This window comes from Somniosus microcephalus, chromosome 28 (assembly GCF_052327205.1).
Source record: "Somniosus microcephalus isolate GS21.2 chromosome 28, FLI_Smic_1.0, whole genome shotgun sequence".
Taxonomy (NCBI): Eukaryota; Metazoa; Chordata; class Chondrichthyes; order Squaliformes; family Somniosidae; genus Somniosus; species Somniosus microcephalus.
In genome coordinates, this window is record NC_141014.1 from 15457786 (window position 1) to 15481328 (window position 23543).

General features: G+C 47.4%; 1 protein-coding gene across 1 annotated transcript in view; it reads right to left on the minus strand.

Annotated features, from left to right (window-relative positions):
- mei1 (meiotic double-stranded break formation protein 1) overlaps window positions 1-23543 on the minus strand; it is a 247894-nt gene that overhangs the window by 43404 nt on the left and 180947 nt on the right. Inside the window, exons 22-23 of the mRNA XM_085969507.1 lie at window positions 20721-20889; window positions 10884-10988 (exon numbers count right to left, since the gene is read on the minus strand). Of these exons, the coding sequence (XP_085825633.1) occupies window positions 10884-10988; window positions 20721-20889 (274 nt within the window). The remainder of the gene's footprint in view (window positions 1-10883; window positions 10989-20720; window positions 20890-23543) is intronic.

Consider the following 23543-nt stretch of genomic DNA (forward strand, 5'->3'; position numbering starts at 1 on the left):
CTGTCACAGGTGGGGCAGATGGTGGTTGAAGGGGCGGGTGGGTGGGGTGCTTGGGTTGACGTGCGCTCCTTGCGCTGCCTGCGCTTGGCTTCCGCTTGCTCCCGGCGAAGAGTCTCGAGGTGTTCGGCGCCCTCCCGGATGCTTCTCCTCCACTTTGTGCGGTCTTGGGCCAGGGATTCCCAGGTATCGGTGGGGATGTTACAATTTTTCAAGGAGGCTTTGAGGGTGTCGTTGCAGCGTTACCTCTGCCCACCTGGGGCTCTCTTGCCGTGCCGGAGCTCCGAGTAGAGCACTTGTTTTGGGAGTCTCGTATCGGGCATGCGGACAATGTGACCCGTCCATCGGAGCTGATTGAGCGTGGTCAGAGCTTCGATGCTGGGGATGTTGGCCTGAGCAAGAACACTGACGTTGGTGCGCCTATCCTGCCAATGGATTTGCAGGATCTTGCGGAGGCAGCGTTGGTGGTACCTCTCCAGTGCTTTGAGGTGCCTGCTGTACATGGTCCATGTCTCTGAGGCATACAGCAGGGCAGGTATCACTGCTGCCCTGTAGACCATGAGCTTAGTGCCGGGTTTGAGGTCCTGGTCTTCAAACACTCTTCCTCAGGCGACCGAAGGCTGCACTGGCACACTGAAGGCGGTGTTGGACTTCGTCGTCGACGTCTGCCCTTGTTGACAGTAGGCTCCCGAGGTATGGAAAGTGGTCCACGTTGTCCAAGGCCTTGTCGTGGATTTTGATAATCGGGGGGCAGCACAGTGTGGCGGGGGCAGGTTGGTAGAGGATCTTTCTCTTACGGATGTTTAGTGTAAGGCCTATGCTCTCATATGCTTCGGTGAAGGTGTTTACGATGGTTTGGAGTTCGACCTCTGAGTGAGCGCAGACGCAAGCATCGTCTGCATACTGTAGTTCGACGACAAGAGGATGGGACGACCTTGGATCTGGACTGGAGGCGACGGAGGTTGAACAGTTTCCCGTTTGTTCTGTAAATTAGCTTCACTCCAGTGGGGAGCTTACTGAGGGTGAGATGGAGCATTGCAGCAAGGAAGAACATAAGAAATAGGAGCAGGAGTAGGCCAATCGGCCCCTCGAGCCCGCTCCACCACTCAACAAGATCATGGCTGATCTGATCCTAACCTCAAATCTTCTATCACTCTGCATCCACCCGAACCCATGTGATCTCCCGGGAGAGGCGAAAAACCAGATAAAGACCCAATGGCCAATTTAGTCGGATACTATCCTTAATTAATTTACTTAGCCACGGATGGCTATCTTTTCTTTTACACCCTTTTTTCCTCAGTGGAATATATATTTTTTGGAAGTTGTAAAATAACTCCTTAAATGTACACCACTGATCATGTACCGTCTTACCCATTAATCTATTTTCCCAGTCCACTCTAATCAATTCCGCTCTCATACCTTCATAGTCTCCTTTATTCAAGCTCAGCACGCTTGTTTGAGATCCAACCTTCTCACCCTCTAATTGAATATGGAACTCAACCATGTTATGGTCACTCATTCCAAGGGGATCCTTTACTAGGACATTTTTAATTAATCCTGTCTCATTACACAGGACCAAATCTAAGGTTGCTTGCCCCCTGGTCGGTTCAGTTACATACTGCTCAAGAAACCCATCCCTAATACACTCAATGAACTCATCCTCAAGGCTGCTCTGCCCAATTTGATTTGTCCAGTTAATATGATAATTAAAATCCCCCATTATAGCTGTTCCCTTATTACAATCCTCAACTATTTCCTGATTAATACTCCGTCCAACAGAGTTGCAACTGTTCGGAGGCCTATAGACTACACCCACTAGTGTTTTTTTCCCCTTATTATTCCTTATCTCCACCCAAACTGTTTCACTATCCTGCTCCTTTGACCCAGTATCATTTCTCTGTATTATAGTGATTCCTTCCTTTATTAACATAGCCACCCCACCTCCTCTCCCTTCCTGCCTGTCCTTCCTGATTGTTAAATAACCTGGTATGTTTAATTCCCAGTCATGGTCACCCTGCAGCCATGTTTCTGTAATGGCCACAAGATCATACCCATATGTCGTTATTTGTGCTGTTAACTCATTCATTTTGTTACGAATGCTACGTGCATTCAGATAAAGAACTTTCAAATATGTTTTGTAACACTTAGTTCCTGTTTTTTCCCCTTTTAGTACTTTACTTTTTACTCCATACCTTCTGTCCCTTCCTGACACATTCTGTTTTTTAATTCCCCCACTGTTACCTAAGTCTATGACCTTCTCTGTTGTCATTTCTATTATTTGCTCTCTAGAAACCCCCACCCCCACTAATTAGTTTAAAGCCCTCTCTACAGCCCTCTACACGCAAGATGGAGCGTTGGTGCGATGACACAGCCTTGCTTGACCCCGGTTCGTACGTGAATTGGGTCTGTGGTGGAACCGTTGGTCAGGATCACGGCTTGCATGTCGTCGTGAAGCAGGCGGAGGATAGTGACAAACTTTTGACTAAAAAAGTATTGTGTGCAGTTTTGGTCGCCTTATCTGAGGAAGGATGTTCTTGCCATGGAAGGAGTTCAGCGAAGATTCACCAGGCTGATACCTGGGATGGCAGGAATGACGTATGAGGAGAGATTGGGTCGATTGGGCTTGTACTCGCTGGAGTTTAGAAGAATGAGAGGGGATCTCATTGAAACGTATAAAATTCTGACAGGACTGGACAGACTAGATGCAGGAAGGATGTTCCCGATGGTCGGGGAGTCCAGAACCAGGGGTCACAGTCTAAGGATAAGGGGTAAGCCATTTAGGACAGAAATGAGGAGGAATTTCTTCACCCAGAGAGTGGTGAACCTGTGGAATTCTCTACCACAGAAGGCAGTAGAGGTCAATACATTAAGTATATTCAAGAAGGAGTTGGATATATTTCTTAAGGCTAAAGGGATCAAGGGGTATGGGGAGAAAGCAGGGACCGGGTACTGAATTTGGATGATCAACCACGATCGCATTGAATGGCGGAGCAGGCTTGAGGGGCCAAATGGCCTACTCCTGCTCCTATCTTCTATGTTTCTATGGAAAATCATTGGACCAGGGCTGTGGTAAAACTGCAAAGATAGGGGGCAAGAATGGGTGTAGAGGGGAAAGGGAAGCCAGTGATATAAATACTTTGAGATAGAGATGAGAAGGAGAGGCGATAGGGACTGGGGAAGAGAGAGTTGGGGGGAGGAGATGGAGGAATAGCATGGGGAGGGGCACAGAGGATGGGGAAAGATGGAAAGAGAGGGAAGAGGGCAGGCAGAGAGGTCAGAAAGGGGAACTTAAGCACATAAGTAAGAGGAGCAGGAGTAGGCCATACAGCCCCTCGAGCCTGCCCCGCCATTCAATAAGATCATGGCCGATCTTCTACATCAACTCCACTTTCCCGCCCGATCTCCATTTCCCTTGATTCTCAAAATCTATCTATCTCAGCCTTGAATATACTCAACGATTCAACATCCACAGCCCTTTCGGGTAGAGAATTCCAAAGATTCACAACCCTCTGAGTGAAGAAATTCCTCCTCAACTCAGTCTTAAATGGCTGACCCCTTATCCTGTGACTATGCCCCCACCATCAACATCCTGGGGGTCACCATTGACCAGAAACTTAACTGGACCAGCCACATAAATACTGTGGCAACAAGAGCAGGTCAGAGGCTAGGTATTCTGTGGCGGGTGTCTCACCTCCTGACTCCCCAAAGCCTTTCCACCATCTACAAGGCACAAGTAAGGAGTGTGATGGAATACTCTCCACTTGCCTGGATGAGTGCAGCTGCAACAACACTCAAGAAGCTCGACACCGTCCAGGACAAAGCAGCCCACTTGATTGGCACCCCATCCACCACCTTAAACATTCACTCCCTCCACCACCGGCGTACCGTGGCTGCAGTGTGTACCATCTACAAGATGCACTGCAGCAACTCACCAAGGCTTCTTCGGCAGCACCTCCCAAACCCACGACCGCTTCCACCTAGAAGGACAAGGGCAGCAGGCGCATGGGAACGCCACCACCTCCAAGTTCCCCTCCAAGTCATGCACCATCCTTATTTAGAAGTATATCGCCGATCCTTCATCGTCGCTGGGTCAAAATCCTGGAACTCCCTCCCTAACAGCACTGTGGGAGTACCTTCAACACACGAACTGCAGCGATTCAAGAAAGCAGCTCACCACCTTCTCAAGAGCAATTAGGGATGGGCAATAAATGCTGGCCTTGTCAGTAACGCCCAGATCCCATAAGCGAATAAAAAAAAAAGGGCTCTAGGGGGAAAAATTCAGTTGATTAGCACCTCCGGAGGGCGCTAACGGGGCGCTAGGAACTTAGCGCCTGAGCGCGGCAATTTTAGTGGTGCTCGCGAAATTGACCAGTCCTTTTGCAGCGGTGCTAAACAATACCTCCACGATCTCCTGCGCCAGCAGATTATGACGTCAGTCAAGCGTGCAATGCCCCCGTAGCGCCCCAGACTGGATATTGAGTCGCGCCCCCTACCTTAGCGCCTGCCGCTAGGAACTACAGGTAATGGGGAAGGTTTTCAAGTCGGGAAGATGCTGGGGGAGCGCTATTTAAAGGCAGGAGCTTCCTGCCTTTTCTTGTCGTCAAAATTTTTGGTTTTAATGCTGTCCTAACGAGTTTTGGTCCTTAGCACCACTTTTGAGGTTCCTAAGCGCTGAGCTCTTTCCCTGGGCCTATCCATTAGTGCTTCCAACGTAATTGCTTTTGAGGTCTCTCCAGGCCGAGATTCAAGGCTGCAATGAGCTGGCCAGCAAGATGGCCCCTCCCCTTTAAGAACTGGATGGCGCCAGTCTGTCTGGCTTCCATGGTAATTGGCATCGCCTGAGCTTCGGTAGCGTTCTGAGGTAGTGCCTCGCTCCCTGACGTTTGCGCCTTGAGAGGTGTGTAGCGCCAGATTTAGCGCTCAAATCACCTGCAGGGGCGATAGAGGCGAATTTTGCAGTCGGAGGCAATAAGTTACGCTGGGCGCTAAACCTTTGACCAGCCGATATTAGCACCCCAAAATGGGCGATAACAAATTTTTTTCCCCCATGACTCTCCAGCCAGGGGAAACAATGGCCGGAATTTTGCCAGCGTTCAGTGGGCATAGGATGGGTGGCGGGTCAGCTGTTAAACTTAAAATGATTGACAGCTGTCAAAACGCGCACACTGAATTTTCCCGATGTCGGGTCTGCCAGTGCTGAGCAGACCTGAGGCAATGGCGGGGGAGGCAATTAAAATCATTAGTGGCCACTTAGCAATGGTTTTTCACCAGCTTTTTGGATTTGACAAGTCACCCACCGGTTTCCCACTGTGCCTCGACCTCGTTTGTGAAGCTGAGGCGGGAGGTCATTGGCCACTGAATCAGCTGATGAGTTGACAGCTTCAAATGTCAAGTCAAAGCTCTCAGCAGAATCAGATATCTTCCCTTTACTAGCTTCTCTAAACTGTATTTCCATTACTGATTCAGAATGCTGCAAGACTTTACACTAGTCTCCATCCAGTCTGACCTCATTACCTCTCCCACCATTGACAGATCGCTTCTGTCATCTCTACTTCATCTGCCATCTATTCCATCAGCATGGGTGCCCTTGAAACTCTCTCACCTTGGTCCTCAGAATCCCACCACGATCAGCCCCAACACCAGACTCACCAGGCGCACCAACAAAAACACCAACCTTCTCCACAATCACCTGATGCTGCACAGGACAGGGAGCATCAGCACCCGGCCACATTGCTGCCCGGGAGGCCAGGGATGGCCTCACCATGGCCACATTTACTTCACTTGACGCTGTACACCCTGGCTTCCACATGATGCTCCAGGTTGACAACACCCCACACCAACAACATAAAGCATCCCTACAATGCCCAAGCCATTCCTTTCACACGCGTCAGCATTGCGGGGGTACCGTTACGTCTCACAATTCACTAAGCCACTCCCAAAGGTGCATACAAATCTGTCCAAGAACGCAAAGTGTTCAAAATAAAGATTTCAATGTTTGTCACCACCTTAACAGAAACTTTACATGAACATTGCATAAAACACCCAAGTGCCTACCCTTGTGTGTTGTTAGTTGGTATGATTGCACTAGGATGAGGGTGAGTATGAGGGGTGGATAGTGAGATGGAGATGTGATAATGTAGATAGAAAGAGGGATGGGTGGAGGTGCAAGGTAAGTTGGTGTGAGTAAGGATGCGCGCAAGTAGGGTAGGGAAGGCAGAGTGATGGGGATGTGATGAGTGGCACAGCAGGATGAGGTTGAGTGTGGCTTCGTACTAATGTTGCATGATCTACCGAGATCATTGAAAGGTTTTCACCACTGCAGCCTGGTCCTCCTGACAACATCCCTACTTGTGCCCTCCTGTGTAATATGCAACCAGGCTGTGTTGATCCCCTTAGGAGGTCTCTTCCGTCTATGGGAAGGGAAGAGGACCTCCCTGTGTGCTGCGACTCCCTCCGTAAGCATTGGGAGAACCTGGGTGCAGCCCTGCGCAGAGCTTGTCAGTGTTTGCAGCACCTCAATGCTGTAGAACACGGACAGCACAGCTGTCAAAGTAAATTTGGGCATGGCCCCTTTAAGGAAACTGGCTGATGACGCGTCATAAATTACGTCATCAAACCAGCTTCCTTCAATTGGCCGGGAAACTCGCTGGGCGGGCTTAACAAGCCCAATCATTGGAAAGTCATTTCAGAGGCCGGGATGGAGACTGCAGCGGGGCCGAGACCCGCCACCAACATCGCCTGCCTCGGTAGGGTAAATTGCGGCCAACCTCTCAGCAGCTACCCTGTGGCACCCCCTCAGAATCTTATATGTTTCAATGAGATCACCTTTCATTCTTCTAAAGTCCAGAGAGTATATCCCAATCTACTCAATCTCTCCTCATAGGTCAACCCTCTCATCCCAGGAATCAATCCAGTGAACCTTTGTTGCACCGCCTCCAAGGCAAGTACAGGAAACTCTTTTTTCTCCGGCACCGGCGTGGTGCCTGTTGATCAAAAAGCCCGGATTACAGAGACGTATACTTACCAAGGTACGAGAGCCCCATACATGGCCACAGGTGCAGGAGCCCCGGTTACACGGCACTTGTGCAGGAGTCCCGGTTACACGGCCACAGGTGCAGAAACCCCGGTTACACGGCCACAGATCCGGGAACCCCGGTTACACGGCCACTAATATATAGTAAAACTTACCTGAACCTACTCCTGAATTTTGCCGGTTAAGAGAGGTTTCCGGATATTTAGGTGCCGGTTAAGAGAGTTTCCTGTATATCCTTCCTCAGATCAGGAGTCCAAAACTGTGCACAGTACTCTAGATGTGGTCTCACCAAAGCCCTGTACAATTTTAGCAAGGCTTCCTTACTCTTGTACTCCAAACTGCTTGCAATAAAGGCCAACATGCCATTTGCCTTCCTAATTGCTTGCTGTACCTGCATGCTCTCTGTGTTTCTTGTATGAGGGCCCCTAAATAGTCTCTCACCATTTAAAAAATATTCTGTTTTCTATTTTCCTACCAAAGTGAATAACCTCACCGAGAATCTGTCTTCTCAGGTATGTGTAAAAGATCCCATGATGCTATTTAAAGAACTGCAAAGGAGTGCTCCTGGCGTCCTTGCCAATATTTATTTGGAACATAGGAAAAGGAGTCGGCATTCAGCCCCTCGAGCCTGTTCCGCCATTCAGGTAGATCATGGCTGATCAGTACCGCAACCCCATTTTACTTGCATTTGGCCCAAGTCCCTTTATACCCTTATACCTAACAAAAATCTATCGACCTCAGTCCTGAAAGCTTCGACTGACGAAGCATTCCACAGCCTTTTAGGGGAGAAAGTTTTAGGGCAGCACGGTGGCATAGTGGTTAGCACTGTTGTCTCACAGCGCCAGAGACCTGGGTTCGAATCCGGCCTCGGGCGGCTGTCTGTGTGGAGTTTGCACATTCTCCCCGTGTTTGCGTGGGTTTTCTCCGGGTGCTCCGGTTTCCTCCCACAGTCCAAAGATGTGCGGGTTAGGTTGATTGGCTATGATAAATTGACCCTTAGTGTTAGGGGGATTAAATACATGGGGTTACAGGGATAGGGTGGGATATGTGTTGGTGTAGGGGTTACGGGGATCGGGGGGATATGTGTCGGTGCAGGCTCGATGGGCCGAAATGGCCTCTATCTGCACTGTGGGGTTTCTGTGAAGTTCTGTGAAAGTTCCAGATTTCAACTACCCTTTTTGTGAAGAAGTGCTTCCTGATTTCACTCCTGAAAAGCCTGGCTCTAATTTTAAGATTGTGCCCTTTTGTTTTGGACTTCCCCACCAGAGAAAAATGATTCTCTTTATCGACCCTATAGAATCATTTTAAACACCTCGATTAGCTCAACCTTCAATCCACTAAATTCGAGGGAATACAAGCCAAGTTTATGCAATCTGTCCTCATAATTTAATCCTTTAACCCCCAGTATCATTCTGGTGAATCTGCATGGCACTCCCTCCAAGTCCAATATATCCTTCCTGAGGTGCGGTGCCCAGAACTGAACGCAAAGGTGCTATACAATCCTCCCCTTTGCATTCCAGCCCCCTTCAGATAACATTCCATTAGACTTTTTGATTGCTTTTTGTACCTAACCACTGGCTTTTGGTGATTACTGTACCTGAACACCCAAATCCATTTGCCTCTCCACAGTTTCTAGCTTCTCACCATTTAGAAAATACTCCGATTTGTCTTTCTTGGAACCAAAACGATGACCTCACACTTCCCCACATTGAACTCCATTTGCCACAGTTTCCCCCACTCAATCAATCTGTCTATGACCCTTTGTAACTTTGTAATAGCAGAGAAATAAGCAGAAACAAGAGGGAGAAAAAAGCAGAAATAACAGGAAAGAGCAGGAAAAAGGGAGAGAAATGCACAAAAGAGAAATGGGAGAGAAACTCATGGGCTGAGAAAAGTAGGAGGATGAGAAGCAGGAGAGAAGAAAGAGAAGCAAAACAGGAGAAAGGCAAACAAACCTGTTCAGTGTTCAGCTCAGTTCCATTCGTAACACCTCGGATAATGAAGCAGCCCATGCCTGCATGCAGCAAGATCTGGACATCAGGCTTGGGCTGATAAGTGGCAAGTAACATTCGTGCCACACAAGTGCCAGGCAATGACCATCTCCAACAAGAGAATCTAACCACCTCCCCTTCACATTCAATGGCATAACCATCGCCGAATCCCCCACCATCAACATCCTTGCGGGGGGTCACCATTGACCAGAAACTTAACTGGACTAGCCACAAGAGCAGGTCAGAGACTGGGTATTTTGCGGTGAGTGTCTCCCCTCCAGACTCCCCAAAGCCTTTCCACCATCTACAAGGCACAAATCAGGAGTGTGATGGAATACTCTCCGCTTGCCTGGATGAGTGCAGCTCCAACAACACTTAAGAAGCTCGACACCATCAGGGACAAAGTAGGTCACTTGATTGGCACCCCATCCACCACCTTAAACATTCACTCCCTCCACCACCGGCGCACCGTGGCTACAGTGTGTACCATCTACAAGATGCACTGCAGCAACTCGCCAAGGCTTCTTCGGCAGCACCTCCCAAACTTGGGGCTTCTACCACCTAGAAGAGCAAGTTCCTCTCCAAGACACACACCAACCTGACTTGGAAATATATCGCCGTTGTTTCATTATCGCTGGGTCAAAATCCTGTAACTCCCTCCCTAACAGCACTGTGGGAATAACTTCCCCTCACAGACTGCAGTGGCTCAAAAAGGCAGCTCATCACCACCTTCTCAAGTGCAACTAAGAATGGGCAATAAATGCTGGCCTTGCCAGCGATGCCTACATCCGGTGAATGAATAATTTTTTTTTAAAAACTAGAAAAAGGAGAAAGAATGAACCAGAAAAATAAAGTGGACCAAAGAAAGAGAGAGAGAAAGAAAGGAAGAAGACAGATATACACAAAGATAGAAAAAGAGAGATAGAAAGATGGGAAGAGAAGAAAAACACAGAGGGAAAGGAAATGCAAGAGACAGAAATGAATGAAGTGAGAGAGAGAGGGAGACAGATGGAAGAGAGACTGAAAGAATGGAAGGAGAAAGACACAAGGAGAGAAGAGGAGCTGGAAAGGTGAGAAGTGAGAGAACAGACACAGAAGGGAAAGAGCGGAGAGACCAACTCAAAGGAAAGAGAGATAGACACAGAAGGGAGGGAAGAGAGGGAGAAGCTACAGACAGAAGGGAAAGGTGAGAAACACAAAGGGAAGATATGAGAAAGGAAGAACAGGAGGTGAGAGGTAGAAAAGCAGTAAGAGAGACAGAATGAAACGAGCGAGAAAAGGGAAGGAGGTAAGAGAGAGACAGAAGGCTAGAGGGAAGACAGAAAGAAAGGAACGAGGCAAGAATGAAAATATATTTGTCCCTAAATGTAGCCAATAATCTTTTACTGGGCACATCACTTTAAATTTGAGCAGTTAGACAGATTTTTCACATCCCCCATTAGGCTACCTTCCGGCATAAGACCAATGCAGTTCTGGGAGTTCAAGATAATTATTCAAATAACCACGTTACAAAATTGCACCGTCAGCTCAGTGTGATTTGGGCCAGCTTTGTGCATTAGGGTTAGCAACAAATTGTGTCAGTGGTGCAAAATCTGGGCTTTTGCATCCATTTTTGAAATTTCTACACTGCCCCAACTAATCCAAATGGAAAAAAGGTGGCATTTCTACAAATGTGCCATTAAGGGAGGCAAGGAGGATACGTCTTTATGGGGTGGATCAAAAGGTTATTCATGTTTGGCCACAATGTACACCTCCTGGAAGCCAGGTTGACAGCAAGATTGGTACAGCCCTACGAAGGAGGCCTGACTGAGCTCTCGATCTATAAAAAATTTCTTGGCACAATATAACATTAATAATAATACCATGGTAGAGGAGCTTGAAATCCATACTGCCCATTTCCTCAAGGTCTCCAATCTTTATCTGTACTAGTGAAAGGAGATCCAGTACTAAAGGTAGGTTCTTGTTTCCTGTGTAACAGAGGAAAAAAGTGAGTGATTATATAAGCATATAAAGACTGGTAATTCTCGTAAACTACAATGCAATAAATACAAAATCAAGGGTACCAGCTAGTGAATACAAATGAATAATGTGATTGAGGGATGCAGATAATAGTTATAAGGCACAAGGCAAATTGGAGAACGAGAAGAGATACGGGGGCGATTTTCAATGGCTCCTTCGGGCGCTAAAGAGCCTCGAGGTGGCCAAGATGGGGCCTTGAGCTGAAACGTCAGGGACGATTTTGCCAGCCCTGGGGAGGCGGGACTGTCGGGAAAATGGCAGAATCTGGGGGCGGGTACCCATCTCGCCCCCAACCCGCCTCCGTGCCATCTTCCCAGGAGCCGAGTAGCCAACCCGTGCCGGGTCCCGTCTCCTGGAGGTGGGAAGGGGATTACAACCACTAACTACCTGTTAACAGGCAGTTAAGAGGATTATCCCCATTTTTCCAATAGAGGTGCGGGCTTCCCGACGTCAGGAAACCCCGCCAGGGTCACCGAGGCGAGCAGTGGGTCTGCGGGGTGCAAAAGTGTGCTGTGGAGGTAAGTGATGGGTGCAAGTGTGGAGAGGTAAGTATGTGAGGTGAGTGTAAAGTGATAGAAAATGTTTACTTACCTTTGTTTCTTCCTGCAGGCTTCAACAGTTGGGGAACCAGAGACTCCGGCATCTCACCGGCAGAGATGACAGAATGGCTGCTGCATTCTCCGATGCAACAGCTATCTGCTTTATGCTCACAAAAGAGGTTTGATGAGTCTTGAATACAAGGACTCATCAAACAACAGAGAATGTCAGTGTTTGACAGCTTCAATTTGACAGATGAAATGTCATACGCTGACATTCTCTGTAACTGGCTTCCCCTTAATTGGCCTGCTAAACCCGCTGGGTGGGCTTAACAAGGTCAATCAAGGGAAAATAGCGTGGGGCGGCCATAAGTCGATGGAGGCGGGACTAAAACCCGACAAGCAGCAGTCCCGCCTCCAACGCGCCCCCTTTGGTAAAATCACCCCCCTTGGTTTAGCACAAGACGCCACCTTGGTAAAGGAGTTGAAGCCTGCGCTAGAACAGCCGCCTAGGGGATCGACGAGGGGCTGATTGCCACTTAAATTGCCTGCTAGCGCTCATTAAGGAGGCTGCACGGCATTTTGGTGGACAGCACTTGACGCAATGCCCTCTCCTAACAACAAACATCTGACTGGGAGTAAACAAGTCATTACAGAGAATTTCGAGTGCTACTTAAAGTTCTATCACCTTTTACTGTCAACTTGCTGCTGGAGGTTTAAAGTGGACTTTTGAAACACATCGGGAGACTTTGAGACACTGTGGCCAGGATTTTAATGGGGAAGGCAGGTTTCCCACAGGCCCTGCCGAATTTAATGGCAGGGCCTGACTTGCATGGGAAACCTCTGTTTCCCACCTGCAGCCAGCCAGATTGAGGGGCTGGCTGGCTCCAGGCTGGTAGGCCAGCAGCACTAGACCAGAGAGAGGAGGGAGGGATCATGCGGCTGGAGGAGTGGGGGGTTGGAAGATATCCGGGGCCGGTATCAGCATGGGGGGGGGGGGGTTGTTAGGTGATGATCCGGGGCCGGAGGAGCTTGGTGGGGGGAGGGGGGGGGGGCTGCGGGGAGAGGCCTCGTGGGGGGCATCGGAGGCCTGGGGTAGTGTGAAGGACATGGTGGGTTAGGCAGGAACCCTAGATCCAGGAGGTAAGTTAAAAGGCACTCACTTCCTGGATCCAGCAGTCCTCACCTTGCTGCCAGGTTTCACGAAGCCTGCAAAAACTTGACCAACTAAAGTTCAATTCAAAATGGAGCTTAAAGCAGAGGCTTCCAGCCTCATAATATTTAAATAGACAACCCACCTCCTGGGAGCGGTTTGGCTGCCCCCTGCCCCAACCCCACCCCAGTAATACCGGAAGTGCGAGAGTTCAAGGTGGATTCTGGTCAGGATTCAGATTCCTAACACTTTCTAACTTCCCACACGACTCCAACTGACACTTTTTTTTAAGGTTAAAATTGCCCCTTTGTCAAGACTTCACCAACACTCTATCAGCATTTATTCTGGAAATTCTCTGAGGACTTCACCTAAAAAGAGTGTGTTGTGCTACTCTACCTTATTGGACATCTTATAGGAGTCACCAGGAGAAAGGGAGTACTTGGTCATGAGTAACTTGCTAGGAGTCTCCCTTGGGCTGCAGGAGGAATGGGAGGAGGACATGAGGCCAGGCAGAGCCGCACCAGCTGCTGCAGGAGAGAGGGACACGAGGGCGAGGTGGGCTCCTTCCCCCTGCGGGTACAGGGTATCCCTCCACCACCAGAACCTCCAGTGCCATGTCCGAGAAACTGTGCGCCCGCTCACTCGGTCCCCGAGCCATCCTGAAACCTGCCGCTGTGTGTCTGCCGGCGCGTTCCATACCTTCAGTGCAAGTGGGTGCATGGAGCCCACATATACTGGTCTACAAAAATTGCGTCTAATCAGCGTTCGAGTGCTAAAACCTGCAGATGTCTGTTTCAGCACCTCCAGGCAAGTTCAAATTATGGTAATCAGCAATTAGGACCAAAATTGCATGCTAAAACCAGACTTTCAAACAGGCGTGTCTTATTAGCACTACACCCCTTTAGCACCTCTTTTCAACCTTTCACCAAAATAACCTCCTTCAGCCTTTAAATCACTTCAGAGTATTCATTTCTTACAATATACAGGTTTTATTCACTTTCCTAATTTTTGTTTTGCCAAAAATAATTCTTATTGCTGCAAGAACATAACATAAGAATTAGGAGCAGGAGTAGGCCATCTGGCCCCTCGAGCCTGCTCCACCATTCAATAAAATCATGGCTGATGTTCGACCTCAACTCCACTTTCCTGCCCGATCCCCAAATCCCTTGATTCCCCGTGAGTCCAAAAATCTATCGATCTCAACCTTGAATGTACTCAAGGACTGAGCATCCACAGCCTTTTGAGGCAGAGAATTCTAAAGATTCACAACCCTCTGAGTGAAGTTCCTCCTCGTCTCAGACTTAAAAGGCCGACCCCTTATGCTGAGACTATGCCCCCTAGTTCTGGACTCTCCAGCCAGGGGAAATAACCTCTCAGCATCTACCCTGTCGATCCCCCCTCAGAATCTTATATGTTTCAATGAGATCACCTCTCATTCTTCTAAATTCCAAAGAGTATTAGGCCTAATCTACTCAATCTCTCTTCATAAGACAATCCTCTCATCCCAGGGATTAGTCTAATGAACCGCCTCGAAGGCAAGTATATCCTTCCTTAGATAAGGAGACCAAAACTGTGCCCAGTACTCCAGGTGTGGTCTCACCAAGGGCCCTGTACAATTGTAGTAAGACTTCCTTACTCTTGTGCTCCAACTCCCTTGCAATAAAGGCCAACATGCCATTTCCCTTCCTAATTGCTTGCTGTACCTGCATGCTAACTCTCTGTGTTTCCTGTACGAGGACACCTAAATCTCTCTGAACACCAACATTTAATAGTTTCTCACCATTTAAAAAATATTCTGTTTTTCTATTCTTCCTAACAAAGTGAATAACCTCACATTTCCCCACATTATACTCCATCTGCCACCTTATTGCCCACTCACTTAACCTGTCTATATCCCTTTGCAGGGTCTTTGTGTCCTCCTCTTAATCTTATCCTATCACAGACCTTCCCTTTTGTTCTTTCCTCCCCTCCCCCCTTTCTTGCTTAAAAACCTGTTCCATCTCCAGCTTTTTCCAGTTCTGACAAAGGGTCATCGACCTGAAACGTTAACTCGGTTTCTCTCTCCACAGATGCTGCCTAACCTGCTGAGTATTTCCAGCATTTTCTGTTTTCATTTCCAGGTCTATGGTCTCTCTCAGGTATACGAACATAAGAAATAGGAGCAGGAGTAGGCCAATCGGCCCCTCGAGCCTGCTCCGCCATTCAATAAGATCATGGCTGATCTGATCCTAACCGCCAATCCCCTATCACAGAACCATCTCCTGAATCTAACAGAATTAGACACACGAAATAGGAGCAGGATCAGGCTACACGGCCCCTGGGCCCGCTCCGCTACCCACAGGGCCATGTCCGATCCGAACCTAGACTCATGTCCAAATTCCTGCCCGCTCCCCGTAACCCTTAATTCCCTTTACTTCTAGGAGACTGTCTATTTCTGTTTTAAATTTCTGTAATGATGTAGCTTCTACAGCTTTTTGGGGCAGCATATTCCATGGACCTACCACCCTCTGAGTGAAGTAGTTCCTCCTCATCTCAGTTTTGAAAGAGCAGCCCCTTATTCTAAGACTATGCCCCCTAGTTCTAGTTTCACCCATCATTGGGAACATCCTCCCCGCATCCACCCGATCCAACCCCTTCACAATCTTATATGTTTCAATAAGATCGCCTCTCATTCTTCTGAACTCCAATGAGTAGAGTCCCAATCTACTCAACCTCTCCTCATATGTCCATCCCCTCATCCCCGGGATTAACCGAGTGAACCTTCTTTGTACTGGCTCGAGAGCAAGTATGTCTTTTCTTAAGTATGGACACCAAAACTGTACGCAGTATTCCAGGTGCGGTCTCACCAATACCTTGTACAACTGAAGCAATACCTCCCTATTTTTATATTCTATCCCCCTAGCAATGAAAGCCAACATTCCATTGGCTTTCGTAATCACTTGCTGCACCTGCATACTAACCTTTTGAGTTTCGTGCACCAGGACCCCCAGATCCCTTTGTACTTCAGTACTTTCCAGTTTCTTGCCAATAAGATAATAACTTGCTCTACGATTTTTCCTGCCAAAGTGCATAACCTCACACTTTCCAGTAATGGGGCAGTAATTCGGGTCGGGGGCTTGCCGCGCGTGCAAGCCCCCGATATGCACTTACCCGACGCGCCGGCCGTTGAGCTTCAGGGACGCCTGGAATTGCTGTTTTAAGATGTTGACTCCCGGGCAGCGTCTGACGTCACGCCGCCCAGGAGTGCAGCCAGCGCGAAGCCTGGAGCGCGCTGTGCAAGTGAGACACGCCCCTTGAGGTCTCATTTTAAAAGGACATGCCCCCAATGCTTCTCACAAGCTGCAAAGCATTTTTACATGTAGAGCAGCATTTTCAATAGGTTTTTTGTATTTTTAAGAAGCTTTTGGTAACTTTTATAAACTTTTAAAAACGTTTAAATTATTTTGAAGAATCTGAAGTAGTTTTAAACAGAATTAAAGCGATTTCAGGACTTTTAAAAGCCCTGAAAGCATTTTTTTATTCCATTTATTTAATTAGCAACGTCGTCGTCGTACGTGTCTTCACACTGTTCCCTTTGGGGAACGGTATGAAGCGGTGGAAGGATTTCTGGCCGTGATTAACGCTCCTTCCGTGACTGTAACCATCTTTGTACCAGCCATTAGGGTGGTTAGTCCTGTGGCGGGAGGGTTTTACGGGCTCCCACAACCTATACGAGCGGGGGGGGGGCCACCCACACCCACGGACGCAAATATCCCACTGGATGTCTACCTAGAATTTAGAGCCGGAGCTCCGACTCCACTTGCCGGGACTGTCTGGAGTGGGGTTCGAAACCCTACGCGGTGTGGCCCAGCGGCGGGGATGCTACCGCTACGTCAAAGGCCCACTCAGATTAGCAACGTGAAATGGCTGGAATGAGCACAATTCACGGCATTAAAAGAACTCACAATTGAACTGATGATGACCTCAGCAATCTCCTCAATGAGGTGGAGGTGCAGCGCCTGCTCATCATTGGCAATGAGAAGTCCAAGGCGCCGCAAAAAGGACAGATGATAGCTTGGTCTTTCAAGTGGCAGCATAGGGCTCCAGTCACGGGGAGGGAAAAGGTGCAGGAAACGTAAGGGTGTCATCTTTTGCGCGGAGTGGGCCTTTTGCGTAGCGGTAGGATCCCCGCCGCTGGGCCAGAAGGAGTGGGGTTTCAAACCCCGCTCCAGCCAGTCCCGGCAAGTGGAGTCGGAGCTCCAACTATAAATTCTGGGTGGACATCCAGCGGGATACTTGCGTCCGCGGGTGTGGGTGGCGCCCCCCCCTCGGATGGGTTGTGGGAGCCCGTAAAACCCTCGCGCCATAGGACTAACCACCCTAATGGCTGGTATGAAGATGGTTATGGTCACGGAAGGAGTGTTAACGTGGCCAGAAATCCTTCCACCACTTCATACAGTTCCCGAAAGGGAACAGTGTGAGGATACGTACGACGATGACCTCTTGCGCAATGCACCTCCTTGGACCCTCAGTCGCAGATGCGAGGGGGCAAATCGTGCAATTGTTAAATTTTTCATTTTATTGACATGTAAAATGTTGGCCCAGTAATTCCCTTCCAAACGCGCGAGTACGGTTGGGGTACTCACGCGTCTGGCCAGAGGAAATGCCGGTTTTCAGCATGCACAGCGCGCATGCGGGGAAAACCGGCATTTCCTGTCCTCTGAACGAAGGGGTTCAGAGGCAGAACGCGCGTGACTGTACAGGCAGATCGTGCGCAGTAAAATTTGCCGGTTTCATTCATGCTTTCAGTGAGGTTAAGTCCTTACAACTTACACATGAAAAAAGCATGAGTACAGTTGCTCCAGAGGCTGCGGAGGAAGATATTTTTTATCGTGGAGCTTCTGAAAGGCAATATTTTTGTTTGGGAAAGGGAGGAAAGTTATTTTAAGAAATGCTGAGGTAAGTTTTAAAGTTTATTTTTGTTTTTTAAAACGGGGTTTCAGTACTGTAGGTAGAAGGATCAATTGTGGCTATGTGAATTGAATTTGCTGTGTTTATTAAATGTAAAAATGACCAACATTTTTAAGAAAGAAACTTTTCATCAGTAATATATTCTTTTAAGTAATTATGTATGTATGTCTGTATATATTCCTTTGCGTGTATGTATATATTCCTTTACTTATGTGTATGAATGTATGTATTTAATTATGACTTTCAGAGAAAGTAACTTATTGGAAAATCATAATTAAAAACATACATTCATACACATAAGTAAAGGAATATAAAACATACATACATATACATAAAGGAATATATGCGGACATACATACATAATTACTTATTACTGATGAAAAGTTTCTTTCTTAAAAGTGTTGGAAATGTTACATTACTCATTTTAGAACACTCATTTTCACATTCAATTCACACAGCCACAATTGCTCCTTCTACCTACAGTACTGAAAACCCGTTTAAAAAAAAAAAAAATTTAAACTTTAAAACTTACCTCAGCATTTCTTAAAATAACTTTCCTCCCTTTCCCAAACAAAAATATTGCCTTTCAGAAGCTCCACGATAAAATATATCTTCCTCCGCAGCCTCTGGAGCAACTTTACACATGCTTTTTTCATGTGTAAGTTGCAAGGACTTAACCTCACTGAAAGCATGAATGAAACCGGCGAAGTTCACTGCGCAAGCGCTGCCTGTGCAGTCGCACGTGCTGTGCCTCTGAACCCCTTCGTTCAGAGGACTGGAAATGCCGGTTTTCTCCGCATGCGCTGTGCATGCTGAAAACCGGCATTTCCTCCGGCCAAACGCGTGAGTACCCCAACCGTACTCACGCGTTTGGAATGGAATTACTGGGCCATTGTATTCCATCTACCAAATCTCTGCCCACTTACTTAGCCTGTCTATGTCCCCTTGCAGGTTTTTTATGTCCTCCTCACTCACTACTTTCCCTCCCATCTTAGTATCATCTGCAAACTTTGATATGTTACACTTGGTCCCCTCCTCCAAATCGTTAATATAGATTGTACTCGGTCCCCTCCTCCAAATCGTTAATATAGATTGTAAAGAGTTGGGGACCCAGCACTGACCCCTGCGGAACACCACTTGTTACTGATTGCCAGTCTGAGAATGAACCATTTATCCCAACTCTCTGCCTTCTGTTAGATAGCCAATCCTCTATCCATGCCAGAATATTACCCCCAATCCCGTGATTTTTTATCTTAAGCAATAATCTGTTGTGTGGCACCTTGTCAAATGCCTTTTGGAAGTCTAAATACACTACGTCCACTGGTTCCCCTTTATCCACCCTATATGTTACTTCCTCAAAGAACTCCAGCAAATTTGTCAAACATGACTTCCCCTTCATAAAACCATGCTGACTTTGTCCTATTAAATTATTATCCAAATGTCCTGTTACTGTCTCCTTAATAATGGACTCCAAAATTTTACCTACCACAGATGTTAGGCTAACCGGTCTATAGTTTCCAGCCTTCTGTCTACTGCCCTTTTTAAATAAGGGTGTTACATTAGCAGGGTGTTACATTAGCAGTTTTCCAGTCTGCTGAGTCCAGAGAGTTTTGGAAAATTATTACCAATGCATCCACAATCCCTACCGTCACTTCCCTCAAGACCCTAGGATGTAAGCCATCAGGTCCAGGTGATTTATGCGCCTTGAGTCCCATTATTTTACCAAGTACCACTTCCTTAGTGATTTTGATCGTGTTTAGCTCCTCCCCCCCCTATAGCCCCGTTTGTCCAGTGTTGGGATATTCTTAGTGTCCTCTACTGTAAAGACTGATACAAAATATTCATTCAGTGTTTTTGCCATCTCCATATTTCCCACCATTAGTTTCCCGGTCTCATCCTCTAAGGGACCAACATTTACTTTAGCCACCCTTTTTCTTTTTATATAACTATAAAAACTCTTACTATCTGTTTTTATATTTTTTGCTAATTTACTTTCATAATCTATCTTCCCTTTCTTAATCAATCTTTTTGTTATTTTTTGCTGTCTTTTAAAGTTTTCCCAATCCTCTATCCTCCCACTAGATTTGGCTACCTTATATGCCCTTGTTTTTAGTCGAATACTATCCTTAATTTCTTTACTTAGCCACGGATGGCTGTCTTTTCTTTTACACCCTTTTTTCCTCAGTGGAATATATATTTTTTGGAAGATGTAAAATAACTCCTTAAATGTACACCACTGATCATGTATCGTCTTACCCTTTAATCTATTTTCCCAATCCACTCTACTCAATTCCGCTCTCATACCTTCATAGTCTCCTTTATTCAAGCTTAGCACGCTTGTTTGAGATCCAACCTTCTCACCCTCTAATTGAATATGGAATTCAACCATGTTATGGTCACTCATTCCAAGGGGATCCTTTACTAGGACATTTTTAATTAATCCTGTCTCGTTACACAGGACCAGATCTAAGGTTGCTTGCCCCCTGGTCGGTTCAGTTACATACTGCTCAAGAAACCCATCCCTAATACACTCAATGAACTCATCCTCAAGGCAGCCCTGCCCAATTTGATTTGTCCAATTAATATGATAGTTAAAATCCCCCATAATTATAGATGTTCCCTTATTACAAGCCTCAACTATTTCCTGATTGATACTCCGTCCAACAGAGTTGCAACTGTTCGGAGGCCTATAGACTACGCCCACTAGTGTTTTTTTCCCCTTATTATTCCTTATCTCCTTATCTTCAAGGCCTTCCTTCTAATGAATGAAAAAAGGGAGCTTCTCTGCCTGTATGTAGTCTCAGCTGTTTCCTTTTGTAGAACTTGTTATCAACTAATTAAAGCTCTCTGAAATAGATGCACTGGAATGTCTAAACTGACCATTGCTTTAAGGTCAGTTTTAATTCAACAATTCAGTGGTCACTGCATCTAAATTGACTAATACTTCCTCAATTAACAGGCAAAAGCTATAGGTTACTATTACTACAATATAAAGATTAACCCTTTCCTTACAGTACCTGCACCCCTATGTTACTACTTACCTTTGGAAGGCTGTGTATTGTTTTCTATTGTGAACCTTTGTAATATCTGGAGTAGTCGTGGTCGAAGCAGGTCAGAGGTCGGCAGCATGTTGTCACTATTCCTCAGGAATAATTTCAATATCAGTAATGCCTTGAAAGCCAATTCCATTTCTCCAGTGTGGACCATATCCTAACAGATGAGACACAATGTAATAATATTTTCTGAAGACTAGGTTGGAACTTTAAAAAACTACCACACAAGCCTTTTACTTGAAAACCCAACTTTTATCGTAATTTGTGTCTCTGGAGTAGGACAAACACACAACTTTCTGACTCAGGCGAGAAGCTGACAAATTTATAATGGGTTTTGCCAGTCTAAATTACACCACCCACCGGCGGTGACACTGTAGCACTTCAGTCTCCAGTCTCCCAGCTGCACCACTTGTTGTAACACTGTGTGCTGTGACCAAGTACGGAATTATAATTCTACTTGCTGCACTTTGAATTTTATTTTTTACGATGGATGTATTATTAATACAAAGGCCGGAATCTTGCCGGCGCTCAGACAGCGGGTTCAGAAGCGGGTCCACTGTCAAAATCTAAAAGATTGACAGCTGGTCAGAAGCCCGCTGTGAACCCGCCTCTGTGTCAGTTTCCCAACTGTCGGGTCTGCCTGCGCTTCACAGACCCGACACTATTGCGGGTGAGCCAACTGAAATAGTGAAGAGGTTGTTAAAAGGTACTTAAATAGCAATTTACCGTCTACAGGAAACTTTGGTTTATCCGGAGGTTGTATGTCCGGAATACTCGATCTAATGGCAAAAATCAGGAGCCGTTTTCTATAAGTTTTTTTTAGTTCTCGTTCTTTTTTTTCCCCCCAGTCAGGCACTGCAAAGTCTGTAGCTACAGCAACAGCTTCAGCTACAGACGCTTGCAGCTTCCTCTTTAGAAGCTGTTGCTAAGCAACAGTGTTTGTTGTCAGATACAGAGATGAAAACCTCCGTATGCTTCAACATTAACTTTGTATGTCCGGCAGTTTTGATAGATCGGCACCACGCCGGTCCCGGATATCACAAAGTTTCCTGTACTTACCATTTTTCCAGTTTTTTGATGAGTTTCACGGCGCTCGGGCATCACGTCAGGTAAGTAGGTCAGGTTTTCAATGACTCTCCATTGCTCTGAATAGGTGACAACTGCAAAAGTGGTATAAAAGGTACCATTTCACAACTGTTCACTTTCCAATGTTAGAAGCTGGAGCCTTCAGAATTTGGAACACACTTTTGAGCTTTATGCAGTAAACTCTCTATTCACAGTCACCTCCTTGGAACAACCTATCTCACCACTGACAGATTGCTTCTGTCATCTCAACTTCAGCTGCCATCCATTCCATCAGCATGGGTGCCCTTCAAAAAATCTCACCTTGGTCCTCAGAATCCCACCATGATCAGCCCCTACACCAACATCACCAGGCACACCAGCAACACCAACATCATCAACCTTCTCTGCAATCACCTGATACTGGACAGGACACAGGGCATCAGCACCTGACCACATTGCTGCCCGGGAGGCCAGGGGTGGCCTCACCATGGCCAGATTTACTTCACTTGACGCTGTACACCCTGGCTGCCACATGATGCGCCAGGCTGGCACCACCCCACACCAGCACTAGAAAGGAACCCTGCAATGTCCAATTCATTCCTTTCACACACATCACCATTGCGGGGAGTGCCCTTACGTCTCACCATTCACTGGAACTCACTAAGCCACTTCCAAAGGTGCACACAAATCTGTCCAAGAAGGCAAAGGGGGAGAAATTCAGTTGGTTGCGCCACCCGTTAGTGCCTTAAGAGATAATAAGTGCGGCGCGAGCCAGCTAGCGCCCGTGTGCGGCGAGACCTGCGCCTCTCGCGAAATTGAGCGGACATTTAGCGGCGGCGCTAAACCGCATCGCCTGCTCAGCTGCGCACGCAGATCCTGACGTCATTTCATGGTGCAACGCCCTTGGGGCGCCCCCCCTCCTTTCCGCCTGTCGCTCCCAGCGACTGGAACGGTTCCCAGTCGCTGTGGGGCTGGGGGTGCTATTTAAAGGGGGGCTCTTCCTGGCTTCTTTGTGGTAGCCATTTTTGGACCACTCCTTCTGAGAGAGAGAGATTGATTTGCAGAGAGACAAAGGGAGAGAGCTTTCTGCATTGAGTCAGCGCTCGCCGAGATATTTTGGCTTCTGTCCAGAACTTTGTAGTTGGTTTGCTTTTTCTCCGGCATAACCTTGAGTGGCCACATACTATGGGGGCTGCAATGGATGGGAACGTTGGGCTTCTCCATTACATTGAGAGGGCACAGAGACGCAGAGAGAGAGTGCCAATCATGGCCAGACGGAGGAGGGCCAACAGGCATCGGCACACGAGACCTTACCGTCCCAGGGTTTTCCACCAACAGTTCTCATACCTCAATATGTCTGAGGAGCAGTGTTTTCGGAGGCTGCGATTCAGCAAGGAGGTGGTCACTGAGCTCTGCCACCTGCTTCAGCCAGATCTGCAGCCTCAACTGAGGAGCAGGACGTCTCTGTCGGTGGCAGTGAAGGTCACAGTGGCTCTCAACTTCTATGCCACCGGCTCCTTTCAATCCGCTACTGGGGACATTGCCAATATCTCCCAGTTTGCGGTGCATTGCTGCATCCGTCAAGTCACGAATGCCCTCTTTAAAAGGAGACGTCAGTACATCTCCTTCCCCATGACCCCGGACAAGCAGCAAGAGCACGCAATGGGATTTGCAAGAATAGCGGGCTTCCCCATGGTCCAGGGCGCCATTGACTGCACGCATGTGGCTTTGCGGGCGCCGCAAGAG